This window comes from Ursus americanus, chromosome 20, assembly GCF_024610735.1.
Source record: "Ursus americanus isolate L20-20 chromosome 20, mUrsAme1.1.p, whole genome shotgun sequence".
Taxonomy (NCBI): Eukaryota; Metazoa; Chordata; class Mammalia; order Carnivora; family Ursidae; genus Ursus; species Ursus americanus.
The window spans coordinates 31031164-31057112 of NC_142146.1; the positions used below are offsets into that span (position 1 = coordinate 31031164).

Consider the following 25949-nt stretch of genomic DNA (forward strand, 5'->3'; position numbering starts at 1 on the left):
CAAATCTGTGGCCTCCTTTCCGCAGCTACCTCTGTTCCTGGTTCAGACTCTGTGTATCTTTTGCCAAAACAGTGCAACAGCTCCCAGCTGATCTCCCTGCCTCAGTGTTTCCTCTCTCAAATCACCGTTCTCCATTTTTCTGCCAGTCATCTATGTCACCCGCAACTGAAACTTCTTATCCCATTCTGGATAAAGTCTAGGTTCCTCAGCACAGCACACAATCCCTTCAGGTTGTTCCTGCCAACCTTTCCTGCTTCGCCTCCTGCCACTTCTGCTGAAATGACATCAGCTTAGTGACAGACTGCAAACTGGCAGCCTCTAGGTGGGCCACTTCCGGCCCCCTAAGGTGTTTTATTTGGGCGACAAGTTTTGCTTTTTTTTTTTTTTTTAATGTTTTTCATTACTTGCTGGAATTTCAAAAGTGGAACATTTCCCTTTCCAGCTTCTCTGGAAAAACTGGAAGAACAGGCCACTTTGGTCCCACATACCTGCCTGGCAGAGTAGAGGCTGTCCACTCTGGGCAGGAATGACAGCCGCAGTTTTCAACAGCTTCACCCCGCGCACTGATTTTCCTAGCTGCTTCCCACAACGTCGAAATCTCAGATGCAGCCCTAGATTTACAGTATAGGGACTGTACTGTAATTGCTCGTTTTCTTCGACACAGAACACCCTTTCCCCTTTTACACCTGCAGAGCTGCCATCCCTCACGGTTCAGTTCCCGGCACTTCCCTCCAGGATCTTTTCTCTGAACCAGTGAAGGACTAGGAGTCCCTTTCTGTATTCCCATATCGCCCCGTACACCCTCTGTCACATCCCATGCCATTTTATACTCAGATGAAAAGTTTGTGAGATGCTTGAGTTCCTCACAAGACTCACCTCGCGAAGGGAGCGACTGAGGATTTCTTAAGCCGTTCATTTTATTCATCCATCATTCCGTCAACACCCATGAAAAGGGCGGCGATATTTAACTCATATCTTAAGAATAAGAGTGTCACTCGTGAAATACCGCGAAACGCCGCTCGTTCGGTGGAAACAGATACAAGAGAACTGCAACTCCCATCAAGACCTTCGGGATCCCGGCCCCTTTGAAGAAATATAACCTGGGAACTACCACTCCCGTGATGCTCTGCTTCGGACGTCTGCGCAGAGTCCGGGGCCACGTCGCTTTCCCGGCGCTGGAGACCACGCATCTCAGCCATGGCTTCCGAGGACTCCCGGCGAATGGCGAATGGTGGCAGTGTCGGGGGAGCCTTCCAGCTACACCTAGACTCCTTGCGGCAGGAGCTGCAGCAGAGGGACCCGACACTGCTGTCAGCCGTCGTGGCGCTTCTCGCGGTGCTGCTGACGTTGGGTAAAGAGGCAGCGGGTGGTTTTGGCGGGTGTACGGCTGCCGGGGTTCCGGGCTTGGACTCGGTTTGTGCGGAACGCGGACGCGGGGCGGCGAAGGCACCTGGGAGACATATAGAGAGGGAGACTCACCTCCTGTATCAATCTGCCTTGCTGCCTGAAGCAGCGGGAGTAGCGCTGCATTAGAGAGGATCCCCTACAACCCTTGGACTGACGTCCTGGTGCTTGGGGGCGCGGGTTACTCTTCCTTTATCGGCCCCTGTTACGCCTGAGCGCGCGGTCCTCTCCGCCCCCCCGTTCTTTGCTCTTACTACTAAAACTCACGCGATCTTTACTCCCAACTTTGTGTCCTGGGCGCTGCGGATACACAGTTAATAAGACAAGATTGCACTTGAGAAGTCCGCAGTGAGCAGACACAGAAAGGTTGACAGTTGATAGTGGTTGGCACTCAGTGGAGTCCTTAATGATAGAGTAGGTAGGCAGTTAGACATGAGCGGGAAGCAAGGACGTTGATAAATAGGTTACACATTAGAAGCCTGGGGGCACAACATCACACATTTATGGGGAATCCAAGAACCCAGACCTCCATTCACTCAGCGCAGACTCTCCCGCCGGTAACACTAACAACAACAGTAATGATTATAATGGTGGTAAAAAGAATAAAAGTTACGTTCCAGCTGAATGAGGTGTTCTGTGATAGACTTCTGTTAATTTCCCTACCCCAACCATAGAGGCATACTATTGATGATCAAGGCATAATTTTGGTTGTTTTTCTCTATTCTACAGTGTTCTGGAAGTTCATCCGGAGCAGAAGGAGCAGTCAAAGAGCTGTTCTTCTTGTTGGCCTGTGTGACTCTGGGAAAACATTGCTCTTTGTCAGAGTAAATGCTTAGATCTATACCTCTACTAAAGTTGATAGGAAATGTTAGGCCATCCCATTATTGGAAAGAATTGAAAAACTTGAAAAATTCATAAACTGGAATTCCTTGACCATTTCTATTTTCTTGAACTTGCCAGATACTGACATTTAGTTCTTACCCATTTAAGGGTTTTATGTAACTACTTTCATGTGGTGGCCAAGGATGCCAGAACAGCAAAAGAGATAGAAGACAGTGATCTGTATAGGGTGTATAATTCTTGTGTAACAAACTCTTCTGAGAACTTGTCAAAGAAGTTTTTTAAGAGGCTGGTTCTTTGACATATTGGGCTACTTAGCCATCTTTTCACTAATATTTAGTCTGTTTAGTATTTTAAACGATTTTTTGTTATGGAGAGTAGCAGAGATTTTCTTATTATTCTTCCTTTTGAGAGGATAAATTATTTCCTTTCCACTAAGAAATATAATTTATAATCATTTGTGATGATTAAAGATGTTTATGGAAGTTTGGTGAATTTGGCCACTAACCGTTTGAAATGAGGTTTTTTGTTTTTGTTTTCACTGTGGAGAGGGGAATGAAGATGCAATGAATGAGATTTTTCTACAAGGAAAAAACAATATAGTCCTTTTCAGTTGTTGCAAACAGCATTCATTTATTTGACCTGGCCCATTGGAGAGTTAGAACAAAATTACTCTCTTTAGGTTTGCTATTTATATATTTACTATGGTCTCCTTCAAATTGTTTTTTTACAGTTGTTAACTGGCCTTTACAGAGACACTCAGACTTCTATCACCGATAGCTCTGCTGTGTACAGAGTCAACAATACCAGGGTAAGGGGTTCGTAGAATGATGGGAGTCTGACAATTTTACTTGACTTTGGTGTGTCAGAAAAGGACATTTGTAGGGTGAATTAGTCTGAGGATGTAGGTACCATTCATAGCTTATTTTTATGGATAAATAGAATCCATGTGACCAATTCTGCCTTCAGCCCTCCAAGCCGTGGTTTCATCATGCCGTCCCGTTTTGTTGTACTTCATGCACACTGATGTTATATCACATTTTACTAGTTTTTGTTTCTATGTTTTCTTTCCAACTTTACCATGAGTTCTAGAGGGTGAGCATTAAACCTTTTCCTTTATATTTTGAATAGGTAATATATGTATATGGGACAAAAATTCAAAAGATTAAAAAGAATATTCAGTGAAAAGTAATTTTGCCTTTCCTGTCCCTACTAGGTCTTCTCCTTAGAGGTAGTAACTTATCATTTTCTTGTGAACCTTCAGATGGTCTGTGCATATGCAAACATATCTGTGTATCTGTTAATTTTTTTTTAAAGATTTTTTTTTGTAAGTAATCTCTTCACTCAACATGGGGCTTGATCCCACAACCCCGAGATCAAGAGTTGCATGCTCCACCAGCTGAACCAGCCAGGCACCCCAATTATTTTCTTTTTAACACTTTGTTCTGCCCACCGTTGTTTGTTTGTTTGTTTGTTTGTTTGTTTAAAGATTTATTTATTTATTTTAGAGAGAGAGAGAGCACCCATGCACAGGCCGGGAGAGGGGAAGAGTGAAAGGGGGAGTGAATCTCCAGCAGACTTCTTGCTGAGCATGGAGCGTGACCTGGGGCTGGATCCCAGGACTCTGAGATCAGGAACTGAGCTAAAACCAAGAGTTGGGTGCTCAGTCCACTGAGCCACCCAGGTGCACCATGTTCTATTTGTTTTTTTTTTAACAATATAACTGATACAGTTGGGTTGTTTTGTTTTTCTCCCTCATTTGTACACATAGTACCAGCTGGCTGATTTGTGAGCTACATAGTATTCCATGAGGTGGCTGTACCATTCAATTAAGTTATTATTTATTAAGAGCTCTATTAACATTTAGTTTGTTGTTATCTTTTGCTTTTACAATGTTGTAGTGGAAGTGTTAAAGAGTACACATGAGTATATTTCAAAAATACCAGTAAGGGATGATGAGAAGAGCTTTTTGTGTACCTATGTAGATCCAGAATGTGGATAGTGACTGCCCAGTTGATTGTAATGAATAATAAGTATTTGGTGAGTGGAAGAAAGGCTGGGGGCTGGTTGGAGGGGTAGATGTATAGATGGATGAATGAAAATGATTAAGAGAACTTTTCTCCTTCTCTTTGCCCCTTGCCCCCTTTTCTGGTGCCTCCAGAATTAAACATTGTAAACAAAGATAAAGAGACATTCTTCTAAATGTCTTATAGATATTTTTTGCTTTTTTTTCAATAATGGCATTCTTTGTAGCCCAGTCCTTTTTAAAGTCCCAAGATTTTTGATTTTGAAAGTTCAGGTTTGGGAGATCTTTAATTCTTGGGGGACTTGTGCCAGATTTTTTAAATGGGATATTCCGGGGTATACTTTAGACCCGTACTTTCTGATGAAATAGCCATTGGCTATATGTGATTATTGAGCACCTGAAATGTAACTAGTCCAAATTGAGGGGTGCTGTAAATGTGAAGTATACACCAGATCTTGAACTTGGAATGAAAAGTAAAATATCAACAATTTCTTGATTTTTTTTTTTACTTGTTATAAAGATATTTTAGATATGTTGGGTTAAATAATATATATTATTAAATTAACTATATCTTTTTACTTTTTTAATATGGCTTTTGGAAAACTTAACATTATATATGAGACTTGCATATTTTTATTGAAAATGTAGGGGTGCCTGGGTGGCTCGGTCATTTAAGTAGCTGACTCATGATTTTGGCTCAGGTCATGATCTCAGGGTTATGAGATCAAGCTCTCCATAGGGCTCTGTGCTAGGCATGGAGCCTGCTTGCGATTCTCTCTACCTTTCCCTCTGCCCCCACCCCCTGCCTCCTCATGCGTGCTCTCTCTAAAAAAAAAAAAAAAAAAAAAAGAAAAAGAAAAAAGAAAATGTAGAACATTCCTCCCTTCTTTTTTTTTTTACCCCTCCCCCCCATTTGTTTTAGATGTAGTCTCTCTCTCAGGTTAGTAATGTATCTAGTAATGTGTCTTTCTGAATTGCTTATAGTGGTATAGATTATGAAATGTGATAATGGGTCCTAACCTGAGATCCCTAGACTCTTACCAGTATGTTTTTTAAAGCTAGCATACATCATATTTTTACCCATAAAAGACTGCACAAACTAAGTGACAGTCCGTAATGGATCCAGCTGTGATTATGTCAGATCCGTGCATGATACTGACTCCCTCCTGCTGACCAGTGGTTAAGACTGGCTCTGGATAAGGTAGAACATCTGAGAAATGTTCATGGGCCTGGTAAGTGTACCAGGATTGTACCAGAGAGTCTTACTGAGCATAGCCACATCGACACTGAACCTGAGCTCAAGAAGGAAGGCCTGGAATGAATAGCCCTTAAGTGGGTGCTTAATGAGTCCGCTCCAGTACAGGCAGAACGCCTCCCGGTTTCAGTGATTGACACAAAATATTGACATTTGGGACAAATAAACGGTGTGTCTAGTCGACAAATATTCAAAAATTAAATTACAGTGGACATGTAAAGGAATGTTTTTTGGTTACAAAGATGGGGGATCCCCGTAATGGTAACATGCTATATGATAAAGTGTAGTTCTCCTGTTACATTATTTAGTTTGTGAATATTTACTACTATTTTCACGTTTTTTTTTTTATTCATACTAATATATTTCCCCAGCCTCAGGTGGACTACACTTCCCTGACTCCCCCAACAGGGTCAGTTTCTCATGTACCCTCAAAACATTTATCAGATTTGTAATTTTACATATATTTGTAATTTTACATTGTGTTGAGCTTTCTGATTATATTATAAACCCTGTTGGAAAAGGGATTATGTCTGTTTTTGCTCACTGTTAAATCCCTGGAGCCTCTACTAATGATTTATAAATAGAAGACGCTTTGTGAATATTTGTTTGATTCATTAATTCATTATGGTGAACATTTTTTTCGATTCATTAATAAAATGGACACTTTTCTGGTACCTGAAATCTCATATGAAAAGTTTATGTTGTGAATGTGAATCAGGACCAAAACATTCATTTAATGTTATTACTGTCATCCTTAGGCCACTAGCCTGACCTTGATTGATCTCCCTGGCCATGAGAGCTTGAGACTTCAGTTCTTAGAACGTTTTAAGGCTTCAGCCAGGTAAGTAGGATTTGGAGTGAACTTGCCTGAATCTGTATATCAGTGCTACCCATACCTGCTCTGGTGGTATCTTCCCCTGTGGGGGAAAGAGCATGGACCCTGGGGTCAACCATTTCTGGGTTGCAAGCCTACCTTTAGTAGGATTTTATGAGGATTATATGAGATAATGTTTGAAAGTGTTTCTCAGGAGTGTTCAGAAAGTGTTAACCCTCACTATGTTAGTAAATTTTTCGTTTACTTTGAGGACAAATTTTAATACTATGTAGAACTATTAAAATCTGAAAAAGGAATTTGAAAGCTAGGTGAAATCCTAGAAGTTATTTAAATCCAACATTGTATATTTCTGTTTTTAAATTATCTAAATTTAGTGCCTCCAAAGTACAGAACAATGTTTTCTTATTTCTCTTACTGTTGTCCTAATGTTACTCTTCTTAAAATTCTTGTGCTACAGTTGAAGATGCTTGATTCTTGTTTCATCTCTAACACTGATAAGAACTTGAGGAAAATCGGGGCGCCTGGGTGGCGCAGTCGTTAAGCGTCTGCCTTTAGCTCAGGGCATGATCCCAGCGTTCTGGGATTGAGCCCCACATCAAGCTCCTCCACTGGGAGCCTGCTTCTTCCTCTCCCACTCCCCGCTGCTTGTGTTCCCTCTCTCGCTGGCTGTCTCTCTCTGTCAAATAAATAAATAAAATCTTAAAAAAAAAAAAAAAAAGAACTTGAGGAAAATCAATATACCACATTTCATTGATTTTTTTTAATACCACATTTCATTGATTTTAAGATATTTTAATATCTATGAAATTAGAATGCTATAGTTGTGTCATAGTTTAATTGGCAGTATTTTCGCTTTCTTAGTTGTACTTGAAATAATGTCTCTTTTAATTGATGGAATCTTAAGTTTGATGGAATGAGGCAGTTGTTTCTTTCCTTATTTTTGAAGATGTCTTGACTTTTATTTTGTTGTTGCTTCCTTGCCCACAAGATGGTGGTGATGAGCAATTTATCTGTTGTGTGAATTAAAAAAAAAAAAAAGACTTTTTTAGAGCAGTTTTAGGTTCACAGCAAAATTGAGCAACAGGTCCAAAGATTTCCTGTATTACTCCCCACTCCACACATGGGCATAGCCTTCCCTATTATAAGCATCGTTCACCAGAGTGGTTAGTTCATTATAACTGATGAACCCCTGCACTGACACATCATAATCATTCTGTGTCTGTGTTTTACATTAGGATTCACTCTTGATGTTGTACATTTCTACGGATTTGAACAAATGTATAATGACATGTATTCATTGTCACCATTTATAGTTTCATACAGAGTATTTTCACTGCCCTAAAAATCCTCGGTGTTCTGGTAATTCATCCCTCTGTCCCCTAACCCCTGACAGCTACTCATCTTTTTATAGTCCGCATATTGTACCTTTTTCAGAATGTCATATAGTTGGAATCATACAGTAGGTAGCCTTTCAGACTGGCTTCTTTTACTTACTAATATGCATTCAAGTTACTCCCATGTTTTTCATTGTTCGATAGCTCATTTCTTTTTAGTGCTGGATAATATGTCCTTGTCTGGATGTACCACAGTTTATTTATCCATTCACCTACTTAAGGACTTCTTGGTTGCTTCCAAGTTTGGCAATTCTGAATAAAGCTGCTGTAAACATCCGTGTGCAGGTTTTTGTGTGGACATGTTTTTGGGTGAATATCAAGGACTGCAATTGAGGAATCATATGGTAAGAGTATGTTTAGTTTTGTGAGAAATTGCCAAACTGTCTTCCAGAGTGGCTGTACCATTCTGCATTCCCACCAGCAATGTATGAGAGTTGCTGTTGCTCCGCGTCCTCACCAGAATTTAGTGTTGTCAGTGTTCTGGATTTCAGCTGTTCTGGTAGATACACAGTGATATCTAACTGCTCTAAGTTGCATTTCCCTGATGACATTGATAAGATGTGGATCATCTCTTCATATACTTATTTGCTGTCTATAGATCTTGTTTGGTGAGGTGTCTGTAAAGATCTTTGACCCATTTTTTAATTGGGTTGTTTGTCTGTTGTTGAGTTTTAAGAGTTCTTTATATATTTTGGATAACAGTTCTTTATCAGATATATCTTTTGCAAAAATTTCCTCCCAGTCTTTGGTGCATCTTCTTATTCTTTTGATGGTGACTTTTGTAGAGCAGAAATTTTTATCTTTAATAAAGTCCAGTTTATTGATTTTTTTCCCCCATGGGTTATGCCGTTAGTGTTGGATCTAAAAAATCATTGCCAGACCCGAGATATCTAGATTTTCTCCTGTGTTCTCTCTCAGGAGTTTTACGATTTTGTGGTTTACATTTAGGTATGTGGTCCATTTTGAATTAATTTTTGTGAAAAGGATATGGCCTGTATCTATTCATTGTATGTATTCATTTTTTTCCATGCGGATGTTTAGCTGTCCCACCATCATTTGAAAAGATCATCTTTGTTCTGTTGTACAGATCTTACTCAACTTAACAATGAGGTTACATTCTGATGAGCCGAAAGTAAGTTGAAAATATCTCAAGTTGAAAATGCATTTAATACATCTACTGAATGCCATAGCCTAGCCTAGCCTACCTTAATGTGTTCAGAATACTTAGTTGGCCTGCGGTTGGGCAAAATCATCTAACCAAAAAGTTTATTTTATAATAAAGTGTTGAATATCTCAGTGTAATTTGTTGAATGCTGTACTAAAAGTAAAAACCAGAATGGTTCTGTGTATTAGTTGTTTACCCTCCTCATCCAGTGCCTGCCTGGGAGTGGTGGCTCACTGCTGCTACCCAGTATCATAAGAGATTGTACTGCATGTTGCTAGCCCAGGAAAAGATTAAAATTCAAAATCTGAAGTGTGGTTTCTATCGAATGTGTATTGCTTTCACACCACTATAAAGTAAAAAAGTTGTAAGTTGAACTATTGTAAGTCGGGGACCATCTGTATTGCCTTTCCTCCTTTGTCAAAGGTCACTTATCACTTGACTATATAAATAGGGGTCTCTTTCTGAACTTTATTCCATTCTACTGATCTCTTTTCATCAGGACCATGCTGTCTTGATTACTGAAGCTTCATAGTAAGTTTAGCAGTGTCAGTCCTCCAGCTTTGCTCTTCAGTATTGTGTTGGCTATTCTGGGTCCTTTGCCTCTCCGTATAAACTACAGAATCAGTTTGTCAATAGCCACAGAATAAGTTACTGAGGTTTTGATTGGATTTCATTGGAATTTATAGATCAAGTTGGGAAGAACTGACATTTTGAAACTGTTTAGTCTTCCTATCCCTGATTGTAGAATATCTCTGTTTATCTAGTTCTGCTTTGATTCTGTTGATCAGTTTTGTAGTTTTCCTCATAAGGATCTTGTACATATTTTATTAGATTTATACCAAAGTTTCATTTTGGGGGGGATGATAATATAAATGGTATTGTGTTTTTAATATTTTGTTGTGGTTGCTGTTTTTTACTGCTGTAGGATATGAAAGCCTCTCTCCAGAGTGGGTTCATATTTCTTTCTGTTGGGGGCCCTCGGAGTTCATTGAATCTGGCCCTGTTTTTATATAAATCTTTCTGCATCTTACACCACGAAAGAGTGTAAATTCATAACCCCCTCATCTGTGTGGCACTGGAGGCCGAGTATTTCAGTTCCTCTCAGATTATTTTCCTACCCCCCCCCCACTAGACAGCTTTTAAGTTGTAGGCTTTGTGCAGGGGGTTCAGTTCCAGCTCCCCAACTGCATGTTGGCCTTTGCTCGTTTTCAGTTACTCCTGAGCATTCAAACCCTGGTCGCTACAGTCTGTTTTCTGCTCTTTCCTGGACTGCTTGGCTTTAGCTTTGATACCTCTTTGTTTCTGGCACATGAGGATTCTCACTATTGCTGCCTTAGGTTGGGCCCTACCAGGTCGCTCTGCTTCTGGTTTGGTTATGCTCTTAGATTTATCTGTCTTCCATTAAGCACCAGTATTCTTTGTAACAGAAAAGCACAAACTCTGTATAGGTCAGTGTGTCATTCCCTTTGCTGCCTGACCTGGTTTCCTCCCCGTGTACCAGCCTACCTTGAGTTCTCTAGGCCATGCTTTTCCACTCCTTGGTGCTCTGCACATACTGCTTTCCAGACAGTCTGTGTCCCAGTTTTTTGTCTGGCTAAAATTCAGCCCAGTTGTTGATATCCTCCTTTAAGTCATCTTGACCTGTTCTCATGTAAATGGTCTTCCTCTTTGCTCCTGTTATAGCAGGTACATAGGTCTGTTTTAGCATTTTATCACACCGTTTTGTATATGATGATTTCCTGGTCTTTGAGGGCAGGCATGGTTTCCTTTTGTCTTTTTGGATCAGTCACTGATAACAGTAACGCTCAGTAGTCCTTTGTTTTTTTTGTTGTTTTTGCATTTTTATAAAACTTGATAAAAAATAGTATTTCAAACTATACTGTCGCCAGAAGTACACAGTTACCAAAAATGCACACACTTCACTTGGCATCTCCTCAGTAGTCCTTTGTTAAGTGAGTATGTGTATGGTGTGAGCACATGTGTGCACACTTGCATGTGAGTCTGCTGTGTGTTATTCAGTACGATTGAACCGGATGAAATTAAGGGTATAACTTCTCAATATAATGCTGTACTACTGCATGCTTACATGCTGGTTTTTCTTTCTTTCCCTCCAGGGCTGTTGTGTTTGTTGTGGACAGTGCAGCCTTCCAGCGAGAGGTGAAAGATGTGGCAGAGTTTCTCTATCAAGTCCTCATTGACAGTATGAGTCTGAAAAACACACCGTCCTTCTTAATCGCCTGCAATAAGCAAGGTGCCATCATGTTTTCCAGCAATAATAATGGAGATTTTTCTGGGATTGCTACTAAGAGCTAATGTAGTTATCTACAGTTGTTATGATTGAGGATGAGAGATGATTGTTAAGGAACTATGAAGGATTTTAAATCTTAAAATTATTTATATACCTGCATTTTCATTAGTTTTACCAGGCTGTTCTAAGGAGTGACTACACCAGTTTTTCTTTGATATGGTGTTTTGCATTTCACAAAATTATAAATCATTTTACTTTCTTTACCAAGTTAAGTTTGTCAGATTGACAGTATGTCCCATCACACACAATTGTGGAGGGCCAGAGGGGAGTCTCTCCTTTCAAACAAATGTACCTTCCAGCACATTTTGTCAAGGGGAGTTTGCACAAGTTGTGTTTTCTTTAACCTCATAACCATTAAACTTTTTCTGTTACACCCAGTAAGACTAGGCTTCCGTTTCATTACCTCTAACAAAAGATAAACTAGTTGATTTTACAGTCTTCTTTTAGATTAAAATAACCCTACTAGTGCTTAATCAGGAATTGGTGTTAGGATCATTACCTGGCTTCTCTTTTTATTCTCTTTGGTATAAGGACTTACCTAAGTGACTTACCATCTTAGTATCAGCTGGAAATGTGCGTAGTTTACTTTTATATGACAAGTAGGATATTTGTGTTGGAGTGAAGACTCTTGTTACAATAAAAAATCTGGTAGGTTTTCTTTCTGTTACACTGGCTAGACTTATATATATATTGATTTAAGAGATCTGTAAGATGTAGAAAATTTACATGAAAGAGCTAATCAATTTTAGGGACACAAGCTTAATATATTTGTAAGCATTATTGTAGGAAAACCTATACATGAAAATTATAAAGCTTACTTTGGTAGTTAAGCTACTAATGGTAAAAAGCTCTTCAGAAAAAGAAAAAAAAAGGAACGGAAAAGAAACTTACTGGTTTAAATTGGAATTTTCCATATGTGCAAGAAGTCTTGGGAAGAGACCCTTTCTGGTTTAAACTATAACAGTGTCTTTATTTCTTTACAGACATTACAATGGCAAAATCTGCAAAGTTAATTCAGCAGCAGCTTGAGAAAGAACTGTGAGTATGAATAAGTCATATTGATTAATGTATATCTTAACACTTAGGAAATACGAATATACTGCTTAAGGTCTTTGGTTGTATATGATTATCATAGCCCAAAGAATAGTGTGAAATATATTTGTTAAATAATTGACAAAATAATAGAATTCTAAAAAGCATCAGTGAGATGTTTATGGATATTTTAAAAATTTGTGGAAAGAAGATCTCAGGTTTATTGAGACCATAAGCTCAATTTATTTTCCCACTGTTTCTAGTTCATTTATAGTAGATATATGAAAGATTTTAGAAACTAAAAAAATTTGAAAGCCATGGAAATTTTCATTGACAGAAAAAGAAAGGAATGCTTTAGAAGAATTTAAAAACCTATTATACTATTTTATAGCTTATTTTATTATTTTCCAGCTACATTGCAATATTGTTTAGCTTGATTTTAGTGTTTAAAAATTTATAAAGTGAGCTATATAACCTTTTGAATTTTAAGAAATCTAGCTTGTCTGTACTCTGCCAGTTTGTAAGAGCTAGCTAAAGCTTGCTTACCCAGGAGCTACCATCAACATTATAATGAAGCAAGTTGTGTTTTCTTGTTGCTGTTGTGTAGACTTTTATTGTTATTATTAAAGAAAAGAATCTGATGAGGAAAAATTGTATAAATTCAACTTTGAGGGGCACCTGGGTGGCTCAGTCAGTTAAGTGTCTGCCTTCAGCTCGGATCATGATCCCAGGGTCCTCGGATGGAGTCTCGCATCGGGCTCACTGCTCAGTGGGGAGTCTGCTTCTCCCTCTGCCCTGCCCCCTGCTTGTGCTCTCTTTCTCAAATAAAGAAATAAAATCTTAAATAATTCAACTTCAAGCACATTGTTTCCTCACTGGGATTTACTTACTCCTTTATATATTTAATAAGTGCCTATAGTTCATACAGTTCATGGCAAGCCCTGCATTCAGAATGTGGCTGTAGAGGGAATGTGATGTGCTTCCTGTACTCAGGGGCTTAGGGTTGACAGACTCCTGCTCAGGGTGTGCAAGCAAGAAATAGTTTTACGTTTTTAAAGGGCAGGTAAAAAAATAAGAAAAGTAGAAAAATGTGTGACAGAAACTAAACGTAACCCATAAGCCCAAAATTTTTAATTTATGGCTCTTAACAGAAAAATTTTTACCAGGGCTGGTCTGTCATTTTCTGTGGTTTCTTTTCTTTTTTCTTTTAATCGAGAATGAATTATTTAATTCCATGTGCTTTAAACTTTTTAGTATATGAATAGAAGAGTAAAGTTAGCTGTTCAATCACATTTATCAAAGACCTCGTGCTTTCAAGTTGAATATCAAAAGAGATTTTTAAAGCCCTTTATGGAGGGGTAATTGATATGTAAAAAACTGTGCCTATTTAATGTATACAACTCCATGCATTTGGGGGTTAGTATCCACCTTTGAAGCCATCACCACCATCGAGGCCGTCAAAATATCCGTTAACTTTCCAGAGTTTCCTCCTGCTCCTTTTATTATTTGTGTGTGTTTGTATGAGAGAGAGAGAGAGAAAGAGAGGAAATGTTTCATGAGAAAACTTAAGATCTGCCGTATTAGCAGATTTTAAGTATACAATGCAGTCGTATTAGCTGTAGACACTACGCTGTATAGTAGATCTCTAGTACATACTTATTTGCGTAACTGAAACTTTAAAAAAAAAGATTTTATTTATTTGAGAGAGAGAAAGTGTGTGAGCACAAGTTGAGGGGAGGGACAGAGGGAGAGGGAGAAGCAGGCTCCCCTCCCTCCATGAGCAAGGAGCCCCGACATGGGCTGGGATCATGACCTTGGCTGAAGGCAGACGCTTAACCGATTGAGCCACCCAGACGCCCATGTATAACTAAAACTTTATAGCCTTTGACTTAATGGTCAAAGGCTCCCCATTTCTCCTTCCCCCCCACCCCAGTAACCACCATTCTACTCTGCTTCTATGTGTTTGTTTTAGATTCCACATATAAGTGTGATCATATATTATTTGTCTTACTGTGTCTGTCACTTAGCATAATGTCCTCTAGGTTCATCCATGTTGTAAATAGTAGGCTTTCCTTCTTTTTCAGGGCTGAATAATATTCCATTGCATGTATGTTCCACATTTTCTTTATCCATTCATCCTTTGGTGGACATTTAGGTTGCTTCCATATATTGCCATTGTAATAATGCTACAATGAACATGAGAGTGCAAGAACCTCTTCAAGATCCTGATTTTAATTCCTTTGGATAAATACCCAGAAGTAGAATTGCTGGATCATGTGGTAGTAGTTTTATTTGGTATTTTTTGAGGAATCTTCATGCTGTTTTCCATAGTGGCTGTACCAATTTACATTCCCACCAACAGTGTACTAGGATTGCCTTTTGTCTGCATCTCTACAACTTAGCTTGTTTGTTTTGTTTTGTTTTAATATTTGTCGTTATCTCAGGTGTGAAGTGATATCTCATGGTGGTTTTGATTTTAAATTCCCTGATGATTAGTTATGTTGAGTACCTTTTCATGTACTTATTGGCTATTTGTGTGTCCTCTTTGGAGAAATGTCTGTTCAGAAATGTCTGTCCTTTCTCCATTTTTTCAATTGGATTATTTGTTTTTTTGTTACTGACTTGTAGGAGTTCTTTATATATTTTGGATATTATCCCTAATCAGATAGAAGGTTTGCAGGTATTTTCTCCAGTTCCAGGTTATCTTTTTGTTTTACCGATTGTTACCTTTGCTCTGCAGAAGTTATTTAATTTAGCAATCACATTTATGTTTCCGTTGGTTTCCTATGCTTTGGTGTCATATCCAAAAACTCATTGCCATAACCAAGGTCGCTCAGCTTTTCCCCTGTGTTTTCTTCTTGGATTTTTTATGGCTTCAGGTCTTATGTGTAAGTCTTTAATCCATTTTGAGTTGATTATTGTGTATGGTGTAAGATAAAGGTCTGATTTTATTCTTTTGCATGTAGATACCAGTTTTCCTAGCACCAGTTATTGAAGAGACCTATCCTTTACCCATTGTGTATTCTTGTCATCCTTATCAAAGGTTAATTGTATGTGTGGGTTTATTTCTGGCCCCTCTACTTTATTTTATTGGTCTATGTGTCTTCTTATGTCAGTATCTTACTGTTTTGGTTACTAAAGCTTTGTTATATAATTTGAAATCTGGAAGTGTGATGCCTCTGGCTTTTTTGTTTTTACTCAAGATTACTTTGGCTATTAGGAGTCTTTTTGTGGTTCCATATGAATTCTGTCATTGTTTCTTCTAGTTCTGCAAAAAATTCTGTTGGAATATTGATAGGCATTGCATTGAATCTGTAGAGGGCTTTGCATCATATGGACATTTTAACAATAATTATTCCAATCCAGGAAAAGGGATATCTTTTCCTTTATTCATGTGTTCAATTGCTTTCACGGGTGTCTTATAGTTTTCAGTGTATAGATCTTTTGCCTACTTCATTACATTTATGCTTAAGTATTTTATTTTGATGCTATTGTAAATAGGATTGGCAATTCTTAATTTCTCTGATAGTTCATTAGTAGTGTATAGAAACGTAACTGATTATGTTGATTTTGTATCCTGCAACTTTACCAAATTTATTTAGTAGTTCTGGTTTCTTTGGTGGTGTCTTAGGGATTTATATACATAAGATTAAGTCATCTGTGAACAGAGATAATCTTACTTCTTTTCGGATTTTCATGCTTTTTCTTTCTTTGCCTAATTGTTCTGTCTAGGTCTTCCAGGGCTATGCTGAATAGAAGTGGCGAGAGTGGGCATCCTTGTTTTGATCTTAGAGGAAAAGCTTTCAGCTTTTCACTGTAGAATATGATATTTTCTGTGGGCTTGTCATATATGGCCCTTATTATTTTGAGCTACATTCTTCTGTGCCTCTTTTGTTGAGTTTTCGTCATGAGAAGATGTTGATTTTTGTCAAGTGATTTTTCTTTATTGAGATGATTTTATGATTTTTATCCTTCATCCTGTTAAATGTGGTTTATCACCTCTGTTGGTTTGTATATGTTGAACTATCTTTCCATCTTGAGTAAATCCCATCTGGTTATAGTATACAATCCATTTACAGTATGTACTGTTGAATTTGGTTTGCCAGTATTTTGTTGAGGATTTTTGTATCAATGTTCATTAGGTATATTGGCCTATACTTTTCTTGTAGTATGCTTGTCTGGCTTGGATATCAGGGTAATGCTGGCATTGTAAAATGAGTTTGGAAGTGTTACCTCCTCTTTAATTTGGAAGTTTGAAAAGAATTGGTGTTGATTCTTGTTTAAATGAATTCACCAGTGAGCCATCTGGTCCTGGGCTTTTCTTTGCTGGTGGTTTTTGATTACTGATTCAGTCTCCTTCCTCATTATTGGCCTGTTCAGATTTTCTGTTTTTTCATGATTCAGTTTTTGGTATGTTGTGTGTTTCTAAGAATTTATCCATTTCTTCTAGTTTGTCTAATTTGTTAATAATAGTCTCTTATCCTTTGTATTTCTGCAGTATAAGTTATCCCTTTCATTCCTGAGTTTATTAATTTTAGTCTTCTCTCTTTCTCCTTGCTAAAGGTTTGTCAATTTTGCTTATGTTTCAAAAAAGCATCTCTTAGTTTCATTGATATTTTCTATTGTTTTCTAGTCTGTATTTCATTTGTTTCTGCTCTGATGTTTATTTTTTCCTTCCTTCTGCTAGCTTCGGGATTAGTTTGTTCTTTTTCTAGTTCCTGGAGGTATCAAGTTAGGTTGTTTATCTGAGATCTTTCTTTTTTCTTAGAAAAGATGTTTATTGCTATAAACTTCCCTCTCAGAACTGCCTTTTGCTGCATCCTGTAAGTTTTGGTGTGTTGGGTTTCCATTTTCATTTGTTTCAATATTTTTTTATTTGCCTTTGGATTCTTCCTTGACCTATTAGTTGTTCAGAAGTGTGTTATTTATTCCCCACATATTTGTGAATTTTTCAATAGTCCTTCTGTTACTGATTTCTAGTTTTATACCATTGTGGTCAGAAAAGATACATGATGTGATTTCAGTCATCTTAATTTTGTTAACTTGTTTTGTAGCCTAACATGTTATCTGTCCTGGAGACTGTTCTGTGTACACTTGAAAAGAATGCATTCTGCAACTGTTGGTTGGAATGTTCTGTATTTGTCTGTTAGGAATATTTGGTGTATATTTGGTCTGCTGAACACTTCAAATATGTTGTTTTCTTATTGATTTTTTGTCAGGATGATCCATTCATTGTTGGAAGTGTGAAATCCCCTGCTATTATTGTATTGATATTGATATCTATTTCTCCCTTTAGTTTTGTTAATATTTGCTTTATGTATTTAGATTCTCTGATGTTAGGTGCATGTATGGTTACAATTATTATATCCTCTTGAGGAATTGACCCTTTTATTATTATATAATGACCTTCTTTGTCTCTTGTGACAATTTTTGACTTAAAGTCTGTTTTGATGAAATAAGTATAGCCCGCCCTGCCTTTTTGGTGATCATTTGCATGGAGTATCTTTTTCTATCCCTTCACTTAGAATCTTAAATCTAAAGTGTGTCTCCTGGAGACAGCATATAGTTCAATCTGGTTTTTTTTTAATACATTCATCCACTTTGTTTTGATTAGAGAATTTAAACCATTTACGTTTAAAGTAATTACTGATAGGTAAGGACTTATTCTGTTTTGTTGATTGTCTTCTGTTTTATAATTCCTTTGTCCCTTTCTTCTCTTTCTTTAATGATTTGTTTGTGGTGTTATGCTGATTCCTTTCTGTTTATTTTGTGTATTTGCTATAGCTTTTTTCTTTGTGATTACAATGAGACTTTTATAAAACATAGTATTGGTAATCTTATTTTAAGCTGATAACAGCTTCCACTGCATACAAAAATTGTACACATTAACTTCTTCCCCTTCATTTTATACTATTGATTCCACAATTCACATTTTTATATTGTATATCCATTAATAAATTATAGTAGCCATAGTTGTCTTTAATACTTTTGTCTCTAGCTTTTATGCTAGAGTTAAGTGATTTATGTGTCACCATTACAGTATTAGAGTATTCTGAATTTGAATATACTCTTGCTGTTATAGTGAGTTTTATATTTTCATATGTTTTCATGTTGTTCGTGTCCTTTTGTTTCACCTTGAAGAACTGCCTTTAGCATATCTTGCAAGGCAGGTATAGTGGTTATGAACTCCCTCAGATTTCGTGTGTCTGGGAAATTTTTTCTCTTTCATGTCTGATGGACAGTTTTGCTGGGGTATATTTTTTTCTTTCAGCACTTTGAATATATCATTCCAGTCTGTACTGGCATACAGTTTCTGCCAAGACTAAGAAATGTAGTGTTATGGAGTTCCCCTTGTTTGTGACCATTGGCTTTTCTCTTGCTGCTTTCAAAATTCTCTTTGTCTTTGACTTTTTGTCAATTTGATTATAATATGTCTTGGTGAAGCTCTCTTTATGTTTAATCTATTTGGGGTTCTTTGGGCTTAATGGATCTAGGTGTTCATTTCCCTTTCTAGATTTAGGGTTTTTCTGTATTATTTCTTTATAAATAAGCTTGCTGTTATTCTTTCTCTGCTCCTTTTGGGACTGCCATAATGCATGTACTTGATTCCTTTAATGATGAATTTTAAGTTATGTAGTCTCTCTTTACTCTTTGTTTGTTTTGTTCTTCTCATTGGGTAACTTCAAATTACCTGCCTTCAGGCTCTCTGATTCTTTCTTCTGCTTGATCAAGTCTGTTGTTAAAGATCTCTGAATTTTTCACATCAGTCATTGTGTTCTTTAGTTCCAGAGTATCAAAAACTTTTTATGGCTTCTCTTTGTTGAGCTTCTCATTTTTTTTTTTTTTTTTAATTAGGCTCCATGCCCAACATTGGGCTTGAACTCAGGAACCTGAGATCAAGAGTCTCATGCTCTACCAACTGAGCCAGCCAGGTGCCCCAAACTTCTCATTTTTATTCATAGATTACTTTTCTCATTTCACTGAGTTGTCTGTTCTCTTTTATAGCTCATCGAACTTTCAGGTGATTATTTTGAATTCTTTGTCAGGCATTTTATAGATCTTCATTTCTTTAAGGTCAGTTATTGGTACCTTATTTTTTTTCTTTGATGGGCTTGCTGCTCAAGTGCTTGGGCAGACTAGCCTGGCTCCTAGGTCCATGGGTGTGTGGGCCTACTGCCTGGATTCATGGAAGTGGGCCTGGCACCAGGGTCTACTTGGGTGGCCTGGCCAGGTGCCTGGGTCTACTGGGGTGATCCTGGAGCTTGGGCCCATAGGAGTGGGCTGGGGCTATGGGGGCCAGCCTGGTGCTGGATTCTGTGGCATAGTAAGTGCTTACTTCACTGTCCTTCCCCCAAGTGAAGCATATCTCTCCATATTTGCAGGAAAGGTAATGTGGGTAATGTGAAACTGTCCTTCCTATCCTCTTTCAATGCATTCTTTCTTATTTCCGTATAACACCCTGGTGCTGTAATCTTGGACCTAGATTCCTTCTTTCTCGTGCATAGGTGGTTATTAAAATTCGTGGTTCTGTGAGAAGACTTGTGCTGGAAACTCCTATTCTGCCATCTTGCTGAGGTCAATGTCAGTGGTTTTTGTCCCTTCTGAAATTGCATGTTTATCATTTTTCTCTTACTCCAGTCACTCTCGAGACTATAAATTGCTTGTTGTTAGGCTAAAGAAATTAGAACAATTAGATGATTTGGGTTTTCTAGAAATACTGTTGCAGTTGTTGGGAATTGGGGGAAAAAGTGATCATAGTATTTGTGTATCCATTTTGGTTTTTTCTTTTTAGCAGTACAGTCCAAGTCTTCCTGTGTTCAAAACATGTATTTTCCTTAGTCCATTTGCTTTTCACTCTAAAGAGCCATAGAAAAGCAATACAGATGGAAATGCTGTATTATAGGTAGTGAAGTAAAATGTTAAAAGTTGGGAAGGTGAATATCAGTTAAATTAGGAGTCAGAGTTTATTTTATTTTTAGAAGTTTATTTGTTTTTGTTAGTAATCTCTGCACCCAGTGTGGGGCTCAAACTCATGGTCCCGAGATCAAGAGCCCCACCCTCTTCCAACTGAGCTAGCCAGGTGCCCCAGGAGTCTGATTTTAGATTAATCCTGTTTGTGAGAATTATGCCCTATCAACATAGAAGCATTTCATAGTCTTATGAATAACAAAGCTAACTGTATTCACTTGGCCTTATGGCAAGAGCTGAGTACATGTTATATTTGGCCTCTTTTCCTTTTTAAGTGTTTTTTTTAATTGTAAAATATTTTACATATAAAGGGATACATATGACACATATATTGAATTTAAAGAATATTAGAATGAATACCCATGGACCCACCACCTTGCTTAGAAGGCCCTAAGATATTGGGCTCCTCCCCAATATCTTGAATTTAGTATTGTTTTTTAAAATACTTTTTCCATGTGTGCGTGTTTCTTTCTAAACAAGGTATTAGTTTTTCCTGCAGATTCTTCACGAATTTTCATGCAGTCTTACAGCTCTAAGAAATGCTTTCTTTTGTAAGGAAGCACATTGGGAGCATGTATTCCTCAGCATCTGGATAGCAGAAAGGGTGGGGGAAGTAAACACACGAGCGTTGCTGTACACTCTTTTTTGGGGCCAGCAGGTGGCAGTAAGACAACTTAAATTGGGACGGTGTTCGAGGGTAAAGAGGTTGGAGAGTAGTAATTGTGCCCAAACTGGATATGAGAATCTGGAGTTCGTGGGTTTACGAAGCTCTGTATCCAAATAGACTCGTGATAAATATAAATACTGTATTTTCCCACACTTAACTTTCAGAGACTTAAGTTATTGTAACACTTATAGCATGTATTTAAAAAGTATGTTCAAAAATGGCATCATACAGATGATCCTAGTGGAAGGGGATAAGGGGGCCCTGGGCTGAGAAAAGGTTGGTGTGACATGGGCACGTTATTGACCTGCTTTTATCAAGGCAAGTCTGGCTAGACCCCCATCTCTCCTGTCTGAGAGCAGTCTATGAATGCAAAGGATTATTCAACAGTCTTAATAGCATGATTGACAGTTTTATGTCAGGTATTTAAATGAGTGCTGAAATGTTTAGGAATGAGTGTGGCTTCTTAAAGGCCTTTAGTTGCTATATAAAAGTTACTACTCTCTTCTTCCTGACTTGTTTTTCTTTTGTCTCACAGCAACACTTTACGAGTCACCCGTTCTGCTGCCCCCAGCACACTGGACAGTTCCAGCACTGCTCCTACTCAGCTGGGAAAGAAGGGCAAAGAATTTGAGTTCTCACAGTTGCCCCTCAAAGTGGAGTTCCTGGAGTGCAGTGCCAAGGGCGGAAGAGGGGACGCTGGCTCTGCCGACATCCAGGACCTGGAGAAATGGCTGGCTAAAATCGCCTGAGGGGCCGGGCCGAGGCTCAGGATGTGAATGTATATGTGTGTGGCTGACAGTTTTGGAAAAGGGCGTGGTAACTTGGAGTTGATAAAGAAGGGGTGTAAAGTGTAATTAGAAACATTTTCTTGTTCTGGAAACAAATTGTTGAAAGTAACGTGGAATTTTTGTTTTTAAGTTTAGTTCTCCCTCAGTGCTTTCTAGTCACTTAACTGCTTGTGTGTCTTCCCTTGGTTAAGGTTTATGTCATGTCCCTTTAGCGTATGCTTGACCTAGGGTCAGGGTCTTTGTGACCACAACAAGTGGATCCACATAGAGAGGATATTATCACGAGAGTATGGTTATCATCTGAAAAGTTTCTTATCCTCTGCTTCTGTGTGTTAGTTCCTTTTCCTGAAAACAAACCTGTGTATGGAGCCAGTTGATTCCATTTGCCCTCGATGTTCATGGGCAGTACACCATCTAGTCCTTTGTGAATTCTCAGAGGTGTGGGTGTAGTTACAGTGTGGTCTCCTGACATGTGAAGACAGGTAGAAAACAGCAAGGCTGTGTTGACAGCAGGTCTGTTCTTCATCAGCTTGGTGACTTGTCCACACTCCAGCCTCATAGCACTTAGGTTGCAAAAACATGCCCTGAACCCTTGGAGTCATTCCCAGGTGATAGAACTATAAATGCTAAAGCCCCACATGCCAAGGGTCTAGTGTGTTCTCGTGATTTCCCTTAACTGAGGAGTGGATGAAGATTTAGAAGCTGTTGTGAGTTTTTGGACGGCCGAGGGACCCTGGGCTGCGTTCTTATGCTGTTTGACCAGCCCGTTTTGTACTCAGAGCTAGAATGCTGTGCAACACGTGTGAATGAAAAAAGTTCTCCATAGTTTTTTAAAGTGCATATTCACAGATGGTTGAAAGAAAAGTCAGCTTTTTCAAAGTGATGGTCTTTGTTGTCTTCTTGAACGTTGGCTTTTTAATGGCTTTTATAAATTATTAATGCATTTCTTGGTAAATAAAACAACCTGTCTGGCTCAAAGCAATGAAATGGAATGGTAGAGTGAGTACAGCTTGGAGCATGTGTTAGGGTGCAGGCCGAGTTCCACGATTCCCGGGCCTGCAGCGTACCCGGGAACAAACTGCTGTCCCTACTTGCACACACTCAGGGACAAGCCCACTAAAGCTTCAGAGGAGACAAAGGTAGCTGTGGGTGAGGAAGAAGCTAGTCCCAGAACGGTGTGGTCAGAGCTATGACAGGAGAGGTGCGGGGTGCTCTGCCGGCGTGCAGCACGGGCACCTCACCCGGCTGGGGACTCAGGGAGAGTCAAAGAATAGAAGCATGGAGCCGAAAACATCGCTGGGCATGTGGTCCCCATGAGTGTGCACTACAGCCCAAGCCTCTGCCTTCCCCCCTTCCCGTGGGTCATCCTCGCTCTGTGTGAGAGCACTCCAGCTCCCCTCCGCCCCCACCCCTGGATCAGAGGCCTTGCTGCTTGCCTGTGGTTGGAAGTGCAGGCGGAAATGGAGAAGACCTTGGGCCTTGACCCTGGCAGAGTGCTTATTCGAAAGCCTCATTGCTGCTCGTGTTCTTACCGTCCTTTAGATTCTTAGTTTTTGTCCTTTCCTTATTAGCCAACGGTAATTTAAGGAAATAGGTAAGAATAATGAACCAGAAATCAACAGAGAATGCGATGAATGTGACACGTTCACATAATCACAGGAGGTGCTCGTGTGAATAAAAATCAGTGGCTTGACACTTCCGTTAAGAGGCTTGTGTTCTCGCAGCTTTGTTTTGTTTTTTTCTGGTTAATAAATTGTTTTCTTTACTGGAGGAAGCAATACACCAAAAAACTAAAGTTCTCTCTCAAACAGTGGTTCTCAGACGCTGGTGTGCATGAGAGCGGTCTGTGATGGCCGTCAGCCGTCCTGGGCACCCCACTCCTAGACATTCAGTTCACTGGCAGATGTGGTGTGGGCTCGGGAGTCTGCGTGCTCAGTGTGTCCTGTGCCAAGTACGTGGGGCTCGTAGGAGCACCTGCTCTGGAGGGTCCAGTCCAGAGGGTCCAGGGTCCAGGGTCCAGTCACCTGCTCTGGAGTAGCACATGTGCCTTCAGTAGGCCTGGTTTTTAAGTCTTTTGGGCTACGAGCCCTGGTTGTTAGTCTCACGGGGTGTGAAGCAAGCAAGCAGGTTGCGGAGTCCCTCCTGCACGCTCTCCTCCTGCTTCCTGCTCCTGTGCTACACTCATCCCATGCGTGTGTGTTTGGGCCAGGATGAGATCATGGTGACCAGTCCTTGGTGCTGGCAGGGGGTTTTGAGAGGTCCCATGTGTTCTCTAGTCTGTTGGTATCCTCTTGTGGCCCTGAAGCCATTCAGCCAAAGTAGTCCCATTTCTTCATGAGGTGGGAGGCACGTGTGGCCAGAATAGAGAGAGGTCAGTCATGGGGACTGGCAGACTAGGCACAGCTGTGGGTCATAGAGGAGACCGTTGTAGCCTGAAACAGCTCCTTCTTAGGAACATAGCAGCGTCTGAGCCCCTGGGTGTGGATGGGCCCTGCCTGCCACCCGATCACAGGCCAGCTGCCACCTGATAGGAATGACCCCATTCCTTGCTAAGGGAGAGCTGCAGGATGCGGGGAGGTGCCATTGCAGGGGGGTGGCTGCGATGAATATGCCCTGGGCACGCCGTTGCTTCCGGAATGGGGTCTTCCAAAGGGTATGGAGCACACGTGCAGACTGAGGGGTCGGGGTGCTGGCCATACTGTTCATTCCAGCTCTTTTTTCAAGACCTTTTCCAAGGGTCCTGGAGCCTTGGTAGCCCCTCCACTGCTAGGCACTTGCCCGTTCGCGGGGGTCCGAGTCAACAACAGCTGGTGTTAGTGGGGAGTGCTGCTTACCTTTTCCCGTGGCTTCTGTCTCAGCACCACCTGGGATCCCAGTGTCCCCCTGTGGTCCCGTTATGTGTGAGGTACTTAGTGTTCCGTTGACTTAAGATTATTGCGTTTCAACTGAAATGTGTGTTTCTCTTTGTGGTATTTTTGGTATGTTTGTACATCGGTATACTCACTCTGGCACTTCTACATTTGAGGTAGCATACGATTATCAAAGCTCCTTTCTCCACTCTTGCTCACTGGACACAAATGCAGCCACAGGGATAAGGAAAGCCACCTTGAGCAGCATCCCTCAATGCCACACGGGGCACTTCAGGTAGGTCATTCAGCAGCCCTCTGTCATCTTCACGGTTGTGTCTGGGGAATCCCAGGTGCTCCGTTCTTCTGGCAAGGGCTGGGGCTGCTGGACGGTTGTGTGTGTCAATGCTGTGTCCTACATTATTCCCTCTCCTTGCTATCTCAAGTCCTGTCATCCTGAGCACGGGAATCTTGGGAAGTGGTTGTGGTCTTGGAACAGCTTGCCTCTGGCTTCAGTCTCCTTCGTACAAGTGTGTGCATTTTGGCTGTCAGGCCTCTGGCCCTTGACATCCCTTGGACCTCCTCTACCTCATCTTACATCTGGCAGCCAGAAAAGTTAGGCTTAGTGGGCAGAGCATCTATTTCCTGTCCCTCCTAATTTAGAGGTGGTTTCCCTGAGGTGGCAGATGGGAGGGTGTTCCAGAAACTTTAGAACCTTTGAAGGGGAAAGATAGGGAGTGAAGTTGAACTTGAAGAAGAATGAGATCTGGTGAATTTGGCTTACTCCATAGCTCCAGGATTCCCAGCATTCTCAGGCCAGAGCAGTTCTGGTCCTGATCTTGGCCTTTGTGTCCTCCCTGGATTGGTCCCACAATTGTCTAGGCCTCAGGGCATCTTTTTGTCTGGAGATGACTGACACCTGAAGGGCCTCTCAGGGATGTTCTCTAACTAGTGTGGGGAGAAGCAGAAGGTGGTATGTGGCTACTTAGTGTCACCGGGAGGATGATTATGGTTCACCTTAAATTCTTTAAATGGCTTTCTGGAGATCACCAGAAGGAAGAGAGATTCAGTCCCTGCACCCACCCTTCAAAACCCCCAGTCGTGGCAAGTGGAGACCAGGGATGATAGAAGTTACCACACAGCCCTGAGTCTCAGTTCGGCCTCGGGCTTCCCTTTCCATCAGCCTTTAGGCAGAGTGGAGATGACAGAAATGCGTGTGCCTTTCACCTCATCAGTGTGTCTGAGGATGTGGAGGGCCCAGGTGAAGAGGAGGAAGAAGCAAACGGCTTTGGGTGGTAGACCTGGCCCCCAGACGTGAGATGAGGGTTTGTGGAGCAGGCATTTGAAGAAATCCGTCTTTGTGCGCGCCTCCCCCCGCCCCCCATATATGACTACACCACTTAGAAACATTGGACAAGAGG

General features: G+C 40.1%; 1 protein-coding gene across 1 annotated transcript; it reads left to right on the forward strand.

Annotated features, from left to right (window-relative positions):
- Positions 1-1152: 1152 nt before the first annotated feature.
- On the forward strand, positions 1153-23387 carry SRPRB (SRP receptor subunit beta). The gene is made up of 7 exons (XM_087870210.1): positions 1153-1351; positions 2134-2228; positions 2978-3055; positions 6284-6366; positions 11034-11170; positions 12211-12265; positions 21430-23387. Exons 1-7 carry the CDS (start codon positions 1198-1200, stop codon positions 21641-21643), a joined length of 816 nt encoding a protein of 271 aa, XP_087726336.1. The 5' UTR covers positions 1153-1197; the 3' UTR covers positions 21644-23387.
- The last annotated feature ends 2562 nt before the right edge of the window (positions 23388-25949 follow it).

What these genes read in the sequence shown, in the direction of transcription:
- SRPRB (XM_087870210.1), top strand. Translation starts at nt 1,198, where the DNA reads ATGGCTTCCGAGGACTCCCGGCGAATGGCGAATGGTGGCAGTGTCGGG. An exon ending in AAACATTGCTCTTTGTCAGA is followed by an intron (nt 2,229 to 2,977) that starts GTAAATGCTTAG and finishes GTTTTTTTACAG; the next exon opens with TTGTTAACTGGCCTTTACAG. An exon ending in CGTTTTAAGGCTTCAGCCAG is followed by an intron (nt 6,367 to 11,033) that starts GTAAGTAGGATT and finishes CTTTCCCTCCAG; the next exon opens with GGCTGTTGTGTTTGTTGTGG.